At 36.9% G+C, this 13,616-nt stretch overlaps 1 protein-coding gene across 2 annotated transcripts; it reads left to right on the top strand.

Annotated features, from left to right (window-relative positions):
• Window positions 1-609: 609 nt before the first annotated feature.
• LOC128608025 (ubiquitin-conjugating enzyme E2 variant 1-like) lies at window positions 610-9,705 on the top strand. Of its 2 annotated transcripts, XM_053625389.1 has the most exons (4): window positions 610-673; window positions 2,995-3,143; window positions 6,587-6,712; window positions 9,167-9,705. In XM_053625389.1, exons 1-4 carry the CDS (start codon window positions 652-654, stop codon window positions 9,311-9,313), a joined length of 444 nt encoding a protein of 147 aa, XP_053481364.1. In that variant the 5' UTR covers window positions 610-651; the 3' UTR covers window positions 9,314-9,705. The 2 variants fall into 2 exon arrangements, with proteins under 2 accessions (XP_053481364.1, XP_053481365.1); XM_053625390.1 differs by lacking the exons at window positions 610-673; window positions 2,995-3,143 and adding an exon at window positions 6,225-6,339.
• The last annotated feature ends 3,911 nt before the right edge of the window (window positions 9,706-13,616 follow it).

The raw sequence follows: 13,616 nt of genomic DNA on the forward strand, positions 1-13,616 counted from the left end.
TACCTGCATGTATTTGGGAGTGGGAGGAAACTGGAGAACCTGAAATTAACCTACACGAACACAGACACAACATGAAACTGCACATAGACAGTAAGCCAGGGTTCTCTGGAGCCATGAAGGTGCAACGCCACCCAATGAGTAACACTACCCGATATCATAGACCTATTAGACATGTAATTTATAGTCATACAACATTACAGTGGACCCTTCCTTGAAGGGAAACCTACAACATTTTGAACCCTCCCTTGAAAGGAAACCACCTTGTGTAGTTTATTATTGTTATTATTATTATTATTTTTAAAACATATCCTCCAGAGGGAACAAATCAAAAAAGTATCTTAAATTGCACTACAAAGTACCTTTTCTTTTTCCTAAGAATGTATTTAATTAAGTTGAATGAACTGCTGTGTAGTAATATACCTATTAGATAGCCACATATGTAGCCATGCCACATTTATATATATATATATATATATATATATATATATATACATATATATATATATATAAAGAGTGTGTGTAAGTGTAAAACATTTTTTTTGCATTCACCATTTCATTGAAAATTTACATTTTGATCGCGCGTGCGCATTCTGCCCGTTTTGAGCGCGGCCACGTGTGCGTGCGCGCACTCGTTAACTGTTTATTTCCAAAATGGCGGTCGCCGCCGGATCAGGTAAATCATTTCCCTCATTTTCAGGTCTGCTTTAATGCTTCGCAAGGGAATGTCAAAGACCTACTGATAACCAGGAGATTAAGGCTGTGTATTTGTTTAGGCATGTTTACAATAAATACATTCATAGAAGCATAAATGCGCGTCAGTTCCGCTGAGCAGCAGCGCACTTTGCTGGTATTAGCAAGGCTACCGGCTAACAAGCGGATAAATTAATGTTGGCTATCTTATTTCTGCGTTCCTTCAGCAGGCTTCTTGGAGAGACAGATTTTTTTTTTTAATAGTGGCTAAATGTGAGCTGACCTCAACTGTAAAACTGCTTGGCAATTAATTAGAGGAATGGGGTGTGTAAATGAATCGTCAGCTCATTGTCATGTATGTGTTGTGCTAGGTTTATTTATTCAGCTGCCAGCTGCTTTGTCCCTTAAGCTTTGTTGATGCTACTCAGTTACTCAGTGAATAATATTGGGCGTTGGATTTGATACTTTCGTAATTATAGTTGTATTGCTTGTAAGTAAGCTTATTTAATAATGAAAAAAAAAAACCACCCAGTGTAATAACCGATTAATGGTAACAGCACTGCAGCACCATTCATTCAGTGTGAATGATGTAAGCCTTAATCAAGTGCACGCGTTTACCTTATTAACCTTCATTTTATATTTAACCAAAAGCATGCATTACAAGCATTATTTCTTTAAGTAGAATAATCGGTGCTAGTGGTTTGGCAGTATTCACACAGCTGATTAACATATGAGTGCCATTTACTGCAAAGGCACTACCCAAAAGCCTCATCTGAAATCATGTGATATCTTAAATGTAATTATGGGTTTCATTTTGTAACACTACTCTAAAGCATTTATCCTAATGTACTCCATTAAAAAAAAAAGAAAGAAAAGTTAGTATGATTCAGCAATATTTTTTTAGGCCTCTGCATCTTACTCAGCATTTCTGGCTATGTCCTTTCCTTATCTTGTGTATATATATATATTTTTTTTTGAAATCTTTGATGTATATTATACTGCAGCTTGCACATTAAACATTTCATCACTGGAATAAAAATCAATATGGAGCAGAAGCCAAAGTCAGCAGCTTCACGTGCTTCTTAATTTGTGGAGTCACTCTGTGAAAAAGTTCTTGCCAGTTTAGGTGTGAGCTAAATTACTCAGGAGAGACTTTGCAATGAAAGTTTAAAAAAAAAACAAAAAACCCCACCTTGTTTGCGTTTGCATGAAATCGGACTATATAATTGAAATGAAATGCACATACCCTCACGCTGTCGATGCGACCGTGGTGCACAATTTACACTGGTCGTGTACACTGCTGGCTTTACAAAATCGAGGGACTGCAGTCGAACTGTGTGCGTGAAAGACAGATGAGGTAATGCAGATGGCATCCCAGCTTTCCAGTGATGCTTGTGCAAACTTGCAGGGGGGAGAAACAGATGAATGAAGTGCACCATGACAAATGCACGTGGCTGATGTGTAAAGAAGAATGTTACAGGTTTAGGCCTCCTGGGACAGATGCCCTTGAAAGAAATAGTGAAGGTCCTTTACGCCCACAACAACAAAACACTGCCACTGAGCTGAATCGGCTACAAGTTAACCTTGCCTGGCTGGATTCTGCTTTCAGCTAGAACGTGGTGATCAGCAGTGTTTGGTTGATGAGCAAGTGAACCGTGATGCATTGCAGGAGCAGTTGGATTTTTCCGAGAAATTGAATTTATACATCAGTCCGTACAGGATTTGGCCGAGTTTTTTATTGTGTGTGATTGTTGCTGCAAAAATTCTTGATTTTACTGCGGCTTTTTTTTTTTCAAAATTGCCGATGCAACTTGCGGAGTGTGTTGTGCTTTTTTTTCTTCTCAAAACTGTTCGAATTGACAGAATTGCAGTTGCGCAAAATTGTTTTGCATGGCCCAAATATCACAGTGATATTTGTTGGTAAATGAGAGTTTTTAGCTGTACAAATGTTCGACACACGGGATTCGAAGAGGGCTTTGGCTGAATGTGCGTTATGATGATGTCAAATGACACGTCTTGGTCCAAATCTGTGGAAAATCTGCAGTAATTTTGAAAAAAATTGCAATCTCCTCTGAATATTGCAGCGTTCGCTTGATTTTGCGTTAATTTCTGCGATCGCAAATTCACTAAATCCTGCGGGTCTGATGCATGCACTTAACTCTATTTAATAAGACATTGCAGCTCCTGAGTAAACAATATGAGATGCTTTAAAGTCTGAGTTTGTTATTAGATAGCTTTGGTAATTCTAGCTACTCTTCGAAGCTTGTGTTTCCAAAATGTTGTGATGTGTGTTTCTGTGGTCAGGCGTGAAGGTGCCACGCAACTTCCGGCTGCTGGAGGAGCTGGAGGAAGGCCAGAAAGGAGTGGGGGACGGAACTGTGAGCTGGGGGCTGGAGGATGACGATGATATGACCCTCACACGCTGGAGAGGCATGATCATCGGACCACCACGGGTAACACGCTGCTGTCATAATTAGCCGCCTATGGGTTACACGCTTTTATAAGCATACATAGTTATGCTGGGTAATGCACAAACACACTGTTTTGGTAAAGAAACAACCATTAAGTCAATATTAGCTCACAGCAAATATGAAAATGATTTGGCCACTGTAGGAAACATGCATGTGTAATTCAGGCATCTCCTGCTTCTCTTTGCCTCCTGTTTTTTGTGTATTATTGCAAATAGTTGTAGACTGGGTTTTGCTGTGCTTAAAGTGCATTCAGAAAGTATTCAGTATTCAGACCCCCCTCCCCCCCATTTTGTTGTGCAGACGCATGCTAAAATGCTTTCAGTTATTATTTGTTTTCACATCAATCTACACTCCACACCCCATCATGACAAAGCACAAACCAGATTTGCGATAATGAAGCAAATTTATTAAAAAGAAAAAAAAAAACCATTGGCATATAACACTGACATAAGTGTTCAGACACTTTGCTATGTCTCTTGAACTTTAGCTCAGGTGCATCCCAATTCTCTGGATCATCTTGGAGAAGTTTCTACACTTGGATTGATTGGAGTCCATCTGTGGCAAATTCGATTAATTGGACATGATTTGGAAAGGCACACACCTGTCACTGTAAGGTCCAACAGCCGAAAATCAGGGAAAAAACCAAGCCACGAGGTCAAAGAAACTGCCTGCAGAGCTCAGAGACAGATCTGGGGAAGTCTACAAACCATTTCTGCTGCATTGAAGTTTCCCAAGAGCACACTGGCCTCCATAATTCTTAAATGGAAGTTTGGAACAACCAGCACTCTTCCTAGAGCATGCTGCCCGGCCAAACTGAGCAATCGTGGGAGAAGGATCTTGGAGAGTTGACCAAGAAACCGATGGCCACGCTGGTTGAGCTCCAGAGATTGTATGTGGAGAAGGCCAGCCATCACTGCAACACTCCATCGATCTGGGCTTTATGGTGTCCAGACGGAAGCCGTTCCTCAGTGCAAGACACATGAAAGCCTGTTTGGAATTAGAAATTGTTTGTAGCCTTCCCCAGATCTGTGCCTCGACACAATCCTGTCTCTAAGTTCTGCAGGCGGTTCCTTTGACCTCATGGCTTGGTTTTTCTCTGATATGCATTTTCACCTTATATAGACAGGTGTGTGCCTCTCCAAATCGTGTCCAGTTAATTGAATTTGACACAGGTGATCAACGTGTAGAAACTTCTCCAAGATGATCCAGAGAAATGGGATGCACCTGAGCTAAATTTCAAGTGTCATAGCAAAGGTCTGAATACTTATGTCAATGGGATATTTCAAATTATAAAAAAAAAAAAAAAATGAAAGAAATTTGCGGTATGGAGTGTACTTTGATGTGAAAAGAAATTAAGGCATTTTAGCATAAATGAGGAACATAAAATGTGAAAAAAATGAAGGGGTCTGAATACCCTCTGAATGCACTGTATATGAATCAGTCTGTTTTAAATAAATGTTTGCTGCAGCAGAGCCCATTCGACACTGTTCTCACAACAGCAGTGTCATACCAGGCCTTCATACTGTATGTTAAATACAACTTACTGTTATTCAGGCAGCATTTCCCTTGACCATAAGGTAGGAGCAAGGTTTATAGGATTACTTATGACGCTGAACATTAAAATGATGAATTATATTTCTCCTTCACTAGCCTTGGTCTGATTTAATTCGGTACTATATGACTTAGAGACTGACAGTCAGTACGTTTACATGGACAACAATATTATGATATTAACCCGATTAAGATGATACTCTGATTAAGAAACTAGCATGTAAACAGCGATTATTGATGACCTTAATCCGACTGAAGTCATACCCGAAGTAAACACAAATTGAATTTAGACATGTGGAGTATTCCTATTTTAGTCGTATTATCGACGTGCATTACAAAAATGTACACACCTTAATCACACTATTAATGTCATGTGGGAGTTTTCACCGTATTTTGCTACAGGACACGTACACTCAACCATTTGATGGCAAACGAGAGCACGGCTGTGTCCGAAACCGTGTACTTACCTACTATATAGTAGGCGAAATACACATATTTCAGCTACTATATAGTAGGTTAGTACGCGGTTTCGGACGCAGCCCATGACTTCAATCAGTGGTCTATTTGCAATTGAAGCACTTGCGCTTATAGCATGACAGATGATTAACTGCACTTGAAGCTTTCGTAAAATTAAAAATGAAACACCCGGAACTCTATATGGTACCATAACGAAGACGAACTGCATGTTGAGACGTGAAATTCTGGACGGAACATTGGACGGTGTGGCGTGGGGGCGTAATGATGTGTGCCGTTAATCGATCTATGTTCTATAACATTTTAAAACGGGAACATGAAAGGAGTATTCTAAAAGCAACTCACGTAAAGTCCTTAATCACAATATTGTCTCATTCAGAATAAGGTCAATAATTAGATTACTGCTGTCCATGTCCATGTAGTCAGTGTCAAATGGGTTCAGTTCTGAAATGTGCTTATAAAGATGTAGGAAGTGAAACTTCCTGATGAAAGTGAATATAGTTTCTCTGGAAACTTTGTGTATTATGCTAAAGTAAAAATTCTCTACATTTACTACTAAAATACTCTGCAGTTGCTTTCTCAACATTTCTGTGCAAAATGGCTATCAACGTTTCTGACAACCCATTCAGAAAGACTAGTGTAATGTTTATGAAAGATATTGTAATACAGTAAGTAGCCCCCACTTTTACTCATTTGCACTTAAGCAAGTATAAAGGTGTTCTTTTTCTTCCTCCTAAAGGTAATTCATTTTTCAGTGTGGTGGAATCAAGTTGGCTTCTTTTTTGGACAGTCTATGCTCATATCTAACTACATTGAAAAGTTTTCTTCTTCTGGGTTTAACACAAAATTCAAGTGCTCAAGAAGTGCACTCTGGCCCACTGTTATAACACAAGTTATAAAGTGTCTTGACCTACACCCTTTTTTTCATGTTGGCCTCGTCATCACTGGTACTTGTGAAATCTTCCGACTGCTCTGTTTTGTAAACTAGGAATTCACTTTTCTTAGCCCTTCCATTGCTCTCTCAGACCCTTGACTTGTCATAGGGATCTGCTAGTCATATGGAACACTTGTCACCTGCTTTATAAAGAATGATGACTCACATCCTCTGTGTCAGTTTAACATTTCTGATATGAACCAAGACCAGGATACCAGGGTGTGTGAAAGAGTAACTTGGTTTAGACAAATCGAGCATATCTAATTTAACTTTTTATTAAGGCTTAAAATAGATTACTAACTTGTAGCATGTGAATGCTCCAATTTTTTTTTGTTTGATGATTCTGACCTTTCCTGTTTGCATACAACAAAGAATTACCTGGTCTAAAACATCAACATGGCCTTTTCTTGTATGACTGGCTCTTTGATTAAAGTGCAAATTTTTTTCCCTCTGCTCTTCTTTTTAGACCATCTATGAGAACAGGATGTACAGTCTGCGAGTGGAGTGTGGACCCAGATATCCAGAAACACCCCCGTTTGTGAGATTTGTGACAAAGATCAACTTAAACGGAGTACACAACTCCAGTGGTGTGGTGAGTTTCTTTTTTCTTTTCCACTTTAGGAACATGCTGAATTATTTGTACTGTTCTGTGGTGCCAAAATTTGTTACACTGGTTACTGGTTGAGCCTTTCTAGAAAAAAAAAAATCTAAAGTGCCCATGAAATTGATGTTTCAGCGCTTTGTGTGTGGTTCCATTTGTGTCATTACATACCTCTGTATATGGAACAAATAGCTACAGTTATTGTAGTTATTGTCATTTTAATTGTGAAATGGAAAAAAATGGTGAGCGAATCTGGATGACTCATCCTGCTCTTCATGGACTAAATTTATGTTCAACTGATCGCTCACTACAGTGCTTATATTTGATGTGATGTATCTTGAATGTCATTTGCAATTGTGGAAATACAGTGAGGGGAAATAAATATTTAGATACTTTTGTTTTTGTATATACTTCCACTTTATTTAATGTACTTCCACTGCAGGTACAGTGCCATCCACTAATAGTTGCACTCCGGTTAAATATAAGCAAAGTAGGCTGTGGAAATTTGTCTTTATTGTTTAACCTTTTGAGCTTTTGTTAAAAAAAAAAAAAAAAATCACAAAAATACTATGCTCTCATGGATATCAAACAATTGCAAACACAACACAGGTTTTTATATATATATATATGTCTCTAACAATTATTGCCACCACTATGAATTCATTAGAAAAATATATTTGAAGTATATTCCCAATTATATTTGACATTTTTGAATTGGATTTATTTTTATGTTAGCTTTACATGTATATTTGTAATATAGTGTCCCAATACTTTGTTCCCTACCGATGTTTTTACCTTCTTAATTGCAGATTTTGTTTCTTACACATTTTATAATGTTACCATCTATTGTATATTTTAGAATTATACACATTCTTGCAGATTTTTTTTTGTTCTGTTGCAGATTTTAAAATTTCACCCTTTATAGCACATTTTTAGAATTTCACACACTAGTGCACAATTTAGAATTTTGCCCTCTATTGCAAATGTCAAACATTTCATCTCATTACACATTTTCAAATTTCTCCCTGTTGCAGAGTTTAGAATTTTATCCTCCTAGTTGCAGGTTTAAGAATTTCACTCTTTATTGCAGATTTTAGATTTTTACACGCTTTTTATTGTACATTTTCGAATATCACCCATGCAGTTGCACATTTTAGAATTTCACCCTCTTAGTTGCAGATTTAGAAATTTCACCCTCTAAGGACGACTTTGCAATTTGCTCTCTAATGAAGATTTTAAAATTTCACTTTATTTATCGCAGATGTTTAGAACTTTGGCTGTTGCAGATTTCAGAATTTTACTTTCTGTTGCACATTTTAGAATTTTACCCTCTTTATGGCAGATTTCAGAATTTTATGTTCTCTTGAAGATTTGAAAATTTTGTCCTTTATTACAGATGTTAGAATTTTCATGCTTCATTGCACATTTAGGAATCCCTCTCTCTTTGCAGATTTATTTATTTATTTATTTTTTGAATTTTTCTCTTTCTGCAGAGTTTCACCCTCATAGTTGCAGATTTTAGAATTTTACACCGAGATAGACAGAGTACTTTATTGATCCCTGAGGGAAATTTTGTTGCAGCAGTACAATAAACAACAAGGACACAGACAATGAACAGAAAACACTGATTACAGTACCCATACATCAGTGAACTACCCTTAGTGCTACCCTTAGTAGCAACAAAAGTAAGTAAAGTGCTTGTAGTGTAGGTGATGACCATCAGGTGACTGTCATTAGAATGTGCCAATAATTAATAAAAAAAGAATAATAATTACAGTGCAGTACCCTTAATTGTAGATTTGTAATTTCACTATTATAATGCAGATTTTAGAATTTCAGCCTATTGCAGAATTTTAGCCTTTATTTCAGATTTTAGAATTTTACTATCTGATGCAGATGTTAGAAGTTTTTGGCTTCTCTGTTATAGGTTTTAGAATGATCTTTTGCAAGTTACTTACTGAAGAAGATTTAATAATGTTCATCCACTGCATGCATTAATCTTACAGCTGCAAGTACATGCCTTTGGAATTGTAGGATTTAAGGCACTGTCCCAAACCAGTCTGCAGCAATGGTGTAGTGACATGCAATACTACTTGTATTGAGTGTTATGAGAACAAAATGACTTTATTGTGCAGACCTGTCACAGGTACTGAGTAGGCTACCTGATAAAAGATGAAAAGCTCTGAACAAGAGCTTGTCTTTTTGCACGCGCCTATTTTTTTTTATTACAGATTTTAGAGAAGTTGCTGCAGTAACATCCTGCTAACTAGTGACAAGAACACTGTAGTGATGCTGTTTAGCCAACTGCACATCTTCCCACACAGCAACAGATAAATGCTCAGTGTTTTTACATAGTTCTGCAGTAACGTCTGTGAAGGCAGTGTGTTTCTTTATGATTAGAAATATGTTATGGTGTTGCGATTATGTTTCTATGTGTGTTTTAAGGTGGAACCGAGGGCAGTGTCATCTTTGGCAAAGTGGCAGGACTCCTATAGTATCCGAGTGGTGCTGCAGGAGCTTAGACGACTCATGATGTGCAAAGAGAACATGAAGCTCCCACAACCGCCTGAGGGACAGATTTACACCAACTGAGACTGTACTATACTGCAAATACACACACACAGTCTGCCTTTAGCATTTTGTTTTCTTCTCATTTGTATTCATTTTCATTCCTCTCGCCGATCAGTCATCCTTGAATTCATAAATGTGCAAACTCTTTCTTGCTCTATCTGTCTCTTAGACTTTTTCTGTCCCTCATGCACATATACAAACCCCATCTGGAAAGAATTCATGCCTCAACTCGCACACATCCCACTACTGTCCCTCCCTTTTCTCATTTTTCTGAACGAAAGATGAGCGTTCAGTTCTTTGGTTGTCTTGGGACAAATCATTTGAATACTGTGCATCTTACTAATCTTTGTTTTTGTTATTGTTTGTTATAAATTCAGATTGTATAATATCATAAATAATCTTATTGAGTGTGACTTGTGGTTGTATTTTTGTCATTTTCATATCGAAAATCTTTTGCTTGAGTGCAATTCAGCTCAGCTTTATGCATTGTAATGTCGTTGTAGATGTTCGGTAGTAAAGTTGGTATTTGCAATCTGCAGTTGTCAAATGATATTTAAACCTGGGTAAATATAAAATGTGTTCTCTGAACCTCAGAAGTCCATACACGTTATGTTTGTCTTAACGTCATTTGCAAATGTGCACATATTGCAGGCAGAAACTTGATAAACAAATGAAATAAAAAGAGAAAAGTTTAATAAAAAGTGCCTAAGAAACAAATTATGATTGCGAAAAACCATTGAAAAACATTATTTTTAGAAAGTGTATCGTAGACCTGTTTGTACTCATGTTTCAAATGGGCCTGCTGTATGAATCGACAACATGACATCAAAGCTGTCTGCGCACAGGTTTTCTCCGGGTTCTCTGGTTTCCTCAAACTTCCCAAAAACATGCTGGTATGTGAATTGGTGAGTCTAAATTGCCCCTAGATGTGAATAAATCATGACTCATTGAAAAAGTATTTAAAACAGTTTATTGGTAGAATGGTCTATACTCTTAGACCAAGTACCGAGCTTAATAATATCATCACATCTCGGTTAACGTTATTTGGCAGACCTATTTTTATGGTATTTTTAGGTCATTGTTCACCGAACTATAACTGTCAGGTTTATTTAATAATTGGTGAAATATGTTCGGCCAAGAATGACAAAATACAACCCAGTCAAATATGAAACAAGTTAGTTAAGCAACTTTCCAGTTTGTGCTTGTGTGAAATCCAGTCCTAAGCAAAAAAAAAAAAAAAAAAAAATAGTTCAGGTGTGTCATAACAATTTCAAAAGTGTCCACTAGGAGACAGATCTGATGCACTGAAGCAATGTTCCAGTTCACTTGCCTCATTTCAAGGTTTGTTATAAATGAAATCCTGGAAGACATAGTGAGAGTTACAATACATATGTTGGTGTGTATATATATATATATATATATATATATATATATATATATATATATATATATATATATATATATATATATATAGGTACGGTTTCTAAAAGGAAACCCTCTATGGCTTCAGAGTTCCCTCTGAAGAATGCTAATTGGAATTGTTTTTGAGCATACATACATATGTCTTCTTTTGCTAAATGAGTGGGAAGATAAACACAATGTCCATTATATATATGGTCAATTAAAAAATTTTTTCTTCTCAAGAAGTTCAGGGTGTCAGTACTCACAGTCCATACTCACCTTTTCAATATGAGTTATATACCGAAGTTTCCCTTGACAGGGAAAAAAGGAGTTGCACAGAACTGCATATACAAGATTCAAAATCTTTGGAACTAAACTACCTCTCTCATAAATCTGCATACCTATATGCAGACAATGTGTCTTGCAATTCTAAAGGATCTTCTAACTATTGTAATTAGAGCACAAGAATAGAGAACATTGTAAAAGAAAATAAAACACTGCCTGGATTGGCATGTCTACTATAGTCATAAGTGTAAATTTTATATGTCTAATCTTTTTAGAAGCTGGCCATAAAAAGTGCAATTTCATAAAGTATAGGTTAATATAGTATACATAGTCATGCAACACTGCTGTAAATGTAGTCATAAAATAAGGTTAATATTGAATGGAATGCTACACTAGTAGTAAAATAAGAAGCAGTTACTTACACTCCTCCTGCCATGCTCCAGAATCCTAACTGAATATTTGAGAGCAGGATGGTGGTGCTACGTTGTTGTGGTCCTGAAGGTGTGTTGGAGTATTTCCTCACTTTTGCTGCTGTTAAAACTCAACAGTGCTGTGAATTTGTGTGACCTAACACAGGACCTCTGGACTTCGTTCCTTCCACTATCTCAAACTGTGAGTAAGAAATTTATGAGCTGAGAGTAGTGAAGTGAAAAAGGTGCAAAAAAAGCAATCGTATTGTAGATTATTGAGATTTTGATAGTTTAATTTTGAACAATATTTTATACATGTCTTAGTCACATGTAGAATGTGTGGCTCATAATCACTATGTGCACAGGCCAGATATATTGTTGTATTTGACATTGGGTTCTGCTCAAACATTTCCTTAAAATATTTATTTTCTACATCTAGATATCCTTTTGTTTATACAAATGGATCTTATGAGGGGCCAAGTTACTAGAAACAAAATTTCCATCAAGCTGAACATATAAGATAAACAATATAAACACTATTATATTTTACTTTGAAAGTAAGCTGATGTTGGAAATAATACAAGTGAAATTGTTCCTGTTTGAAATAGCATATATCGCATTTATAACAAGAAAGTTTCTAGCAAGTCATTTCATACAGTATGTTCACCTGGTTGACTGAAATATTTTAGTCCTCTGAATGACAAATCTAGCCAACAATCTAATGTTTGTACAGTTTGACACTGATATGAGATCTACTGCTTGTAGCCGGATTTCACAAAGTAACAGAGGGTGACAAATTAAAGGAAAAAACATTGTGCGTTAATAAAGTGTTGAGTCATTGTGAGCCACTAGAACAACTTCAATGTCTCTGGAACTGTACAACAGGCCAAACGCCATTTCTCCAAAAGAGAATATCCTTAAATGGTGCTTTGATGTTGGTTGTTGAGAACGCTGCGTACCATGATGGTTCAATATCTCCCTTAGGTTTTCTGTTGCATTAAGAAGGTCATAGCATATGATTTGCCTCATTTTCATCCTCATTAAACTATGCAGTGAGTCCTCGTGCCCCTTGTCATCCTGGAAGAGACCACTCCCATCAAGATAGAAACATTTTATTGTAGGGTAAATGTGATCAGTCAGAAGAATATTGCCAGCATAACAGAGCCACTGGTTTTTGCTTTCATTTGTCACTTGTTTGAAAGTGCTAAATAAACAGTACAGTGGTGCAGTGAGTAACATTGCTGCCTCACAGCTCCAGGGTCCTGGGTTTAATCCTAAACTTAAGTTACCATCTAAAGATAACACATGCATATTTTGAAAATAGTCATTTTACAGTCACCTCATTTTATGTTACTCACAGCTCCTTATTGCAGAATGTTGTTACTCAGTAACGATGAGATATTAACGTCAGTGAAATTGATCAACTTTATCTTCATATTCATATATCTTCACTTGGTTCCAATAGTTTCTTTGTAGAGAGGAAAGAAAAAGCATGGCATGCCACACACAAGCCCTTATTGCAGAAAGTGGTTAATAAGTAATAAGGAAAATAAAGAAAATCTGAAAGGAGACTTTAACACTGCTAACCTCTGTAAAAGTGATAAACACTGCTGGTGCCCTTTCACCTACTTTTGAGGCAGTAATTCAGAGGCTAGATTCACCTTCTATACACTCACATCAATAATGTTCACATCAACCGTCAGAATGATGAAAAATTTGATCTCAGTGACTTTGACTGTGGCATGGTTCTTGCGACAGGCTGTTTTGAGTGTTTCAGAAACTGCTGATCTCCTGGGATTTTCATACACAACAATCTATAGAATTTACATAGAATGGTGTGAACAACAACAACAACAACAACAACAATAAATCCAGCAAACAGCAGTTCTGGGTCAAGGGAGAATGGCCAGAATGGTTTAAGCTGACAAGAAGGATATGGTAACTCAAATAACCACTCTTTGCAAATGTGATAAGAAGAAAAGCATCTCAGAATGCAAAACATGTCAAACCTTGAGGTGGTTAGGCTACAACAGCAGAAAATCACATTGGTTTCCACTCATGTCAGCCAACAACAAGAATCTGAGGTTACGGTGGGCACAGGCTCACTGAAACGGGACAGTTTGAAGATTAGGGAAAAAACATGTGATGTGTTTATAGAGACTATGGTGTGTGCAAATCCCAGAAAACCAGCAGTTACTGAAATACTTAAACCAGCCAATCTGGCACCA

The sequence above is a fragment of the Ictalurus furcatus genome, chromosome 5, assembly GCF_023375685.1.
Source record: "Ictalurus furcatus strain D&B chromosome 5, Billie_1.0, whole genome shotgun sequence".
Lineage (NCBI taxonomy): Eukaryota > Metazoa > Chordata > Actinopteri > Siluriformes > Ictaluridae > Ictalurus > Ictalurus furcatus.

Excerpts from the sequence above, each read along its gene's own strand:
- LOC128608025 (XM_053625389.1), top strand. The coding sequence starts at position 652 with ATGGCGGTCGCCGCCGGATCAG. Across the intron at positions 674-2,994 it reads GGCGGTCGCCGCCGGATCAG|GCGTGAAGGTGCCACGCAAC; the intron begins GTAAATCATTTC and ends TTCTGTGGTCAG. Across the intron at positions 3,144-6,586 it reads TGATCATCGGACCACCACGG|ACCATCTATGAGAACAGGAT; the intron begins GTAACACGCTGC and ends TCTTCTTTTTAG.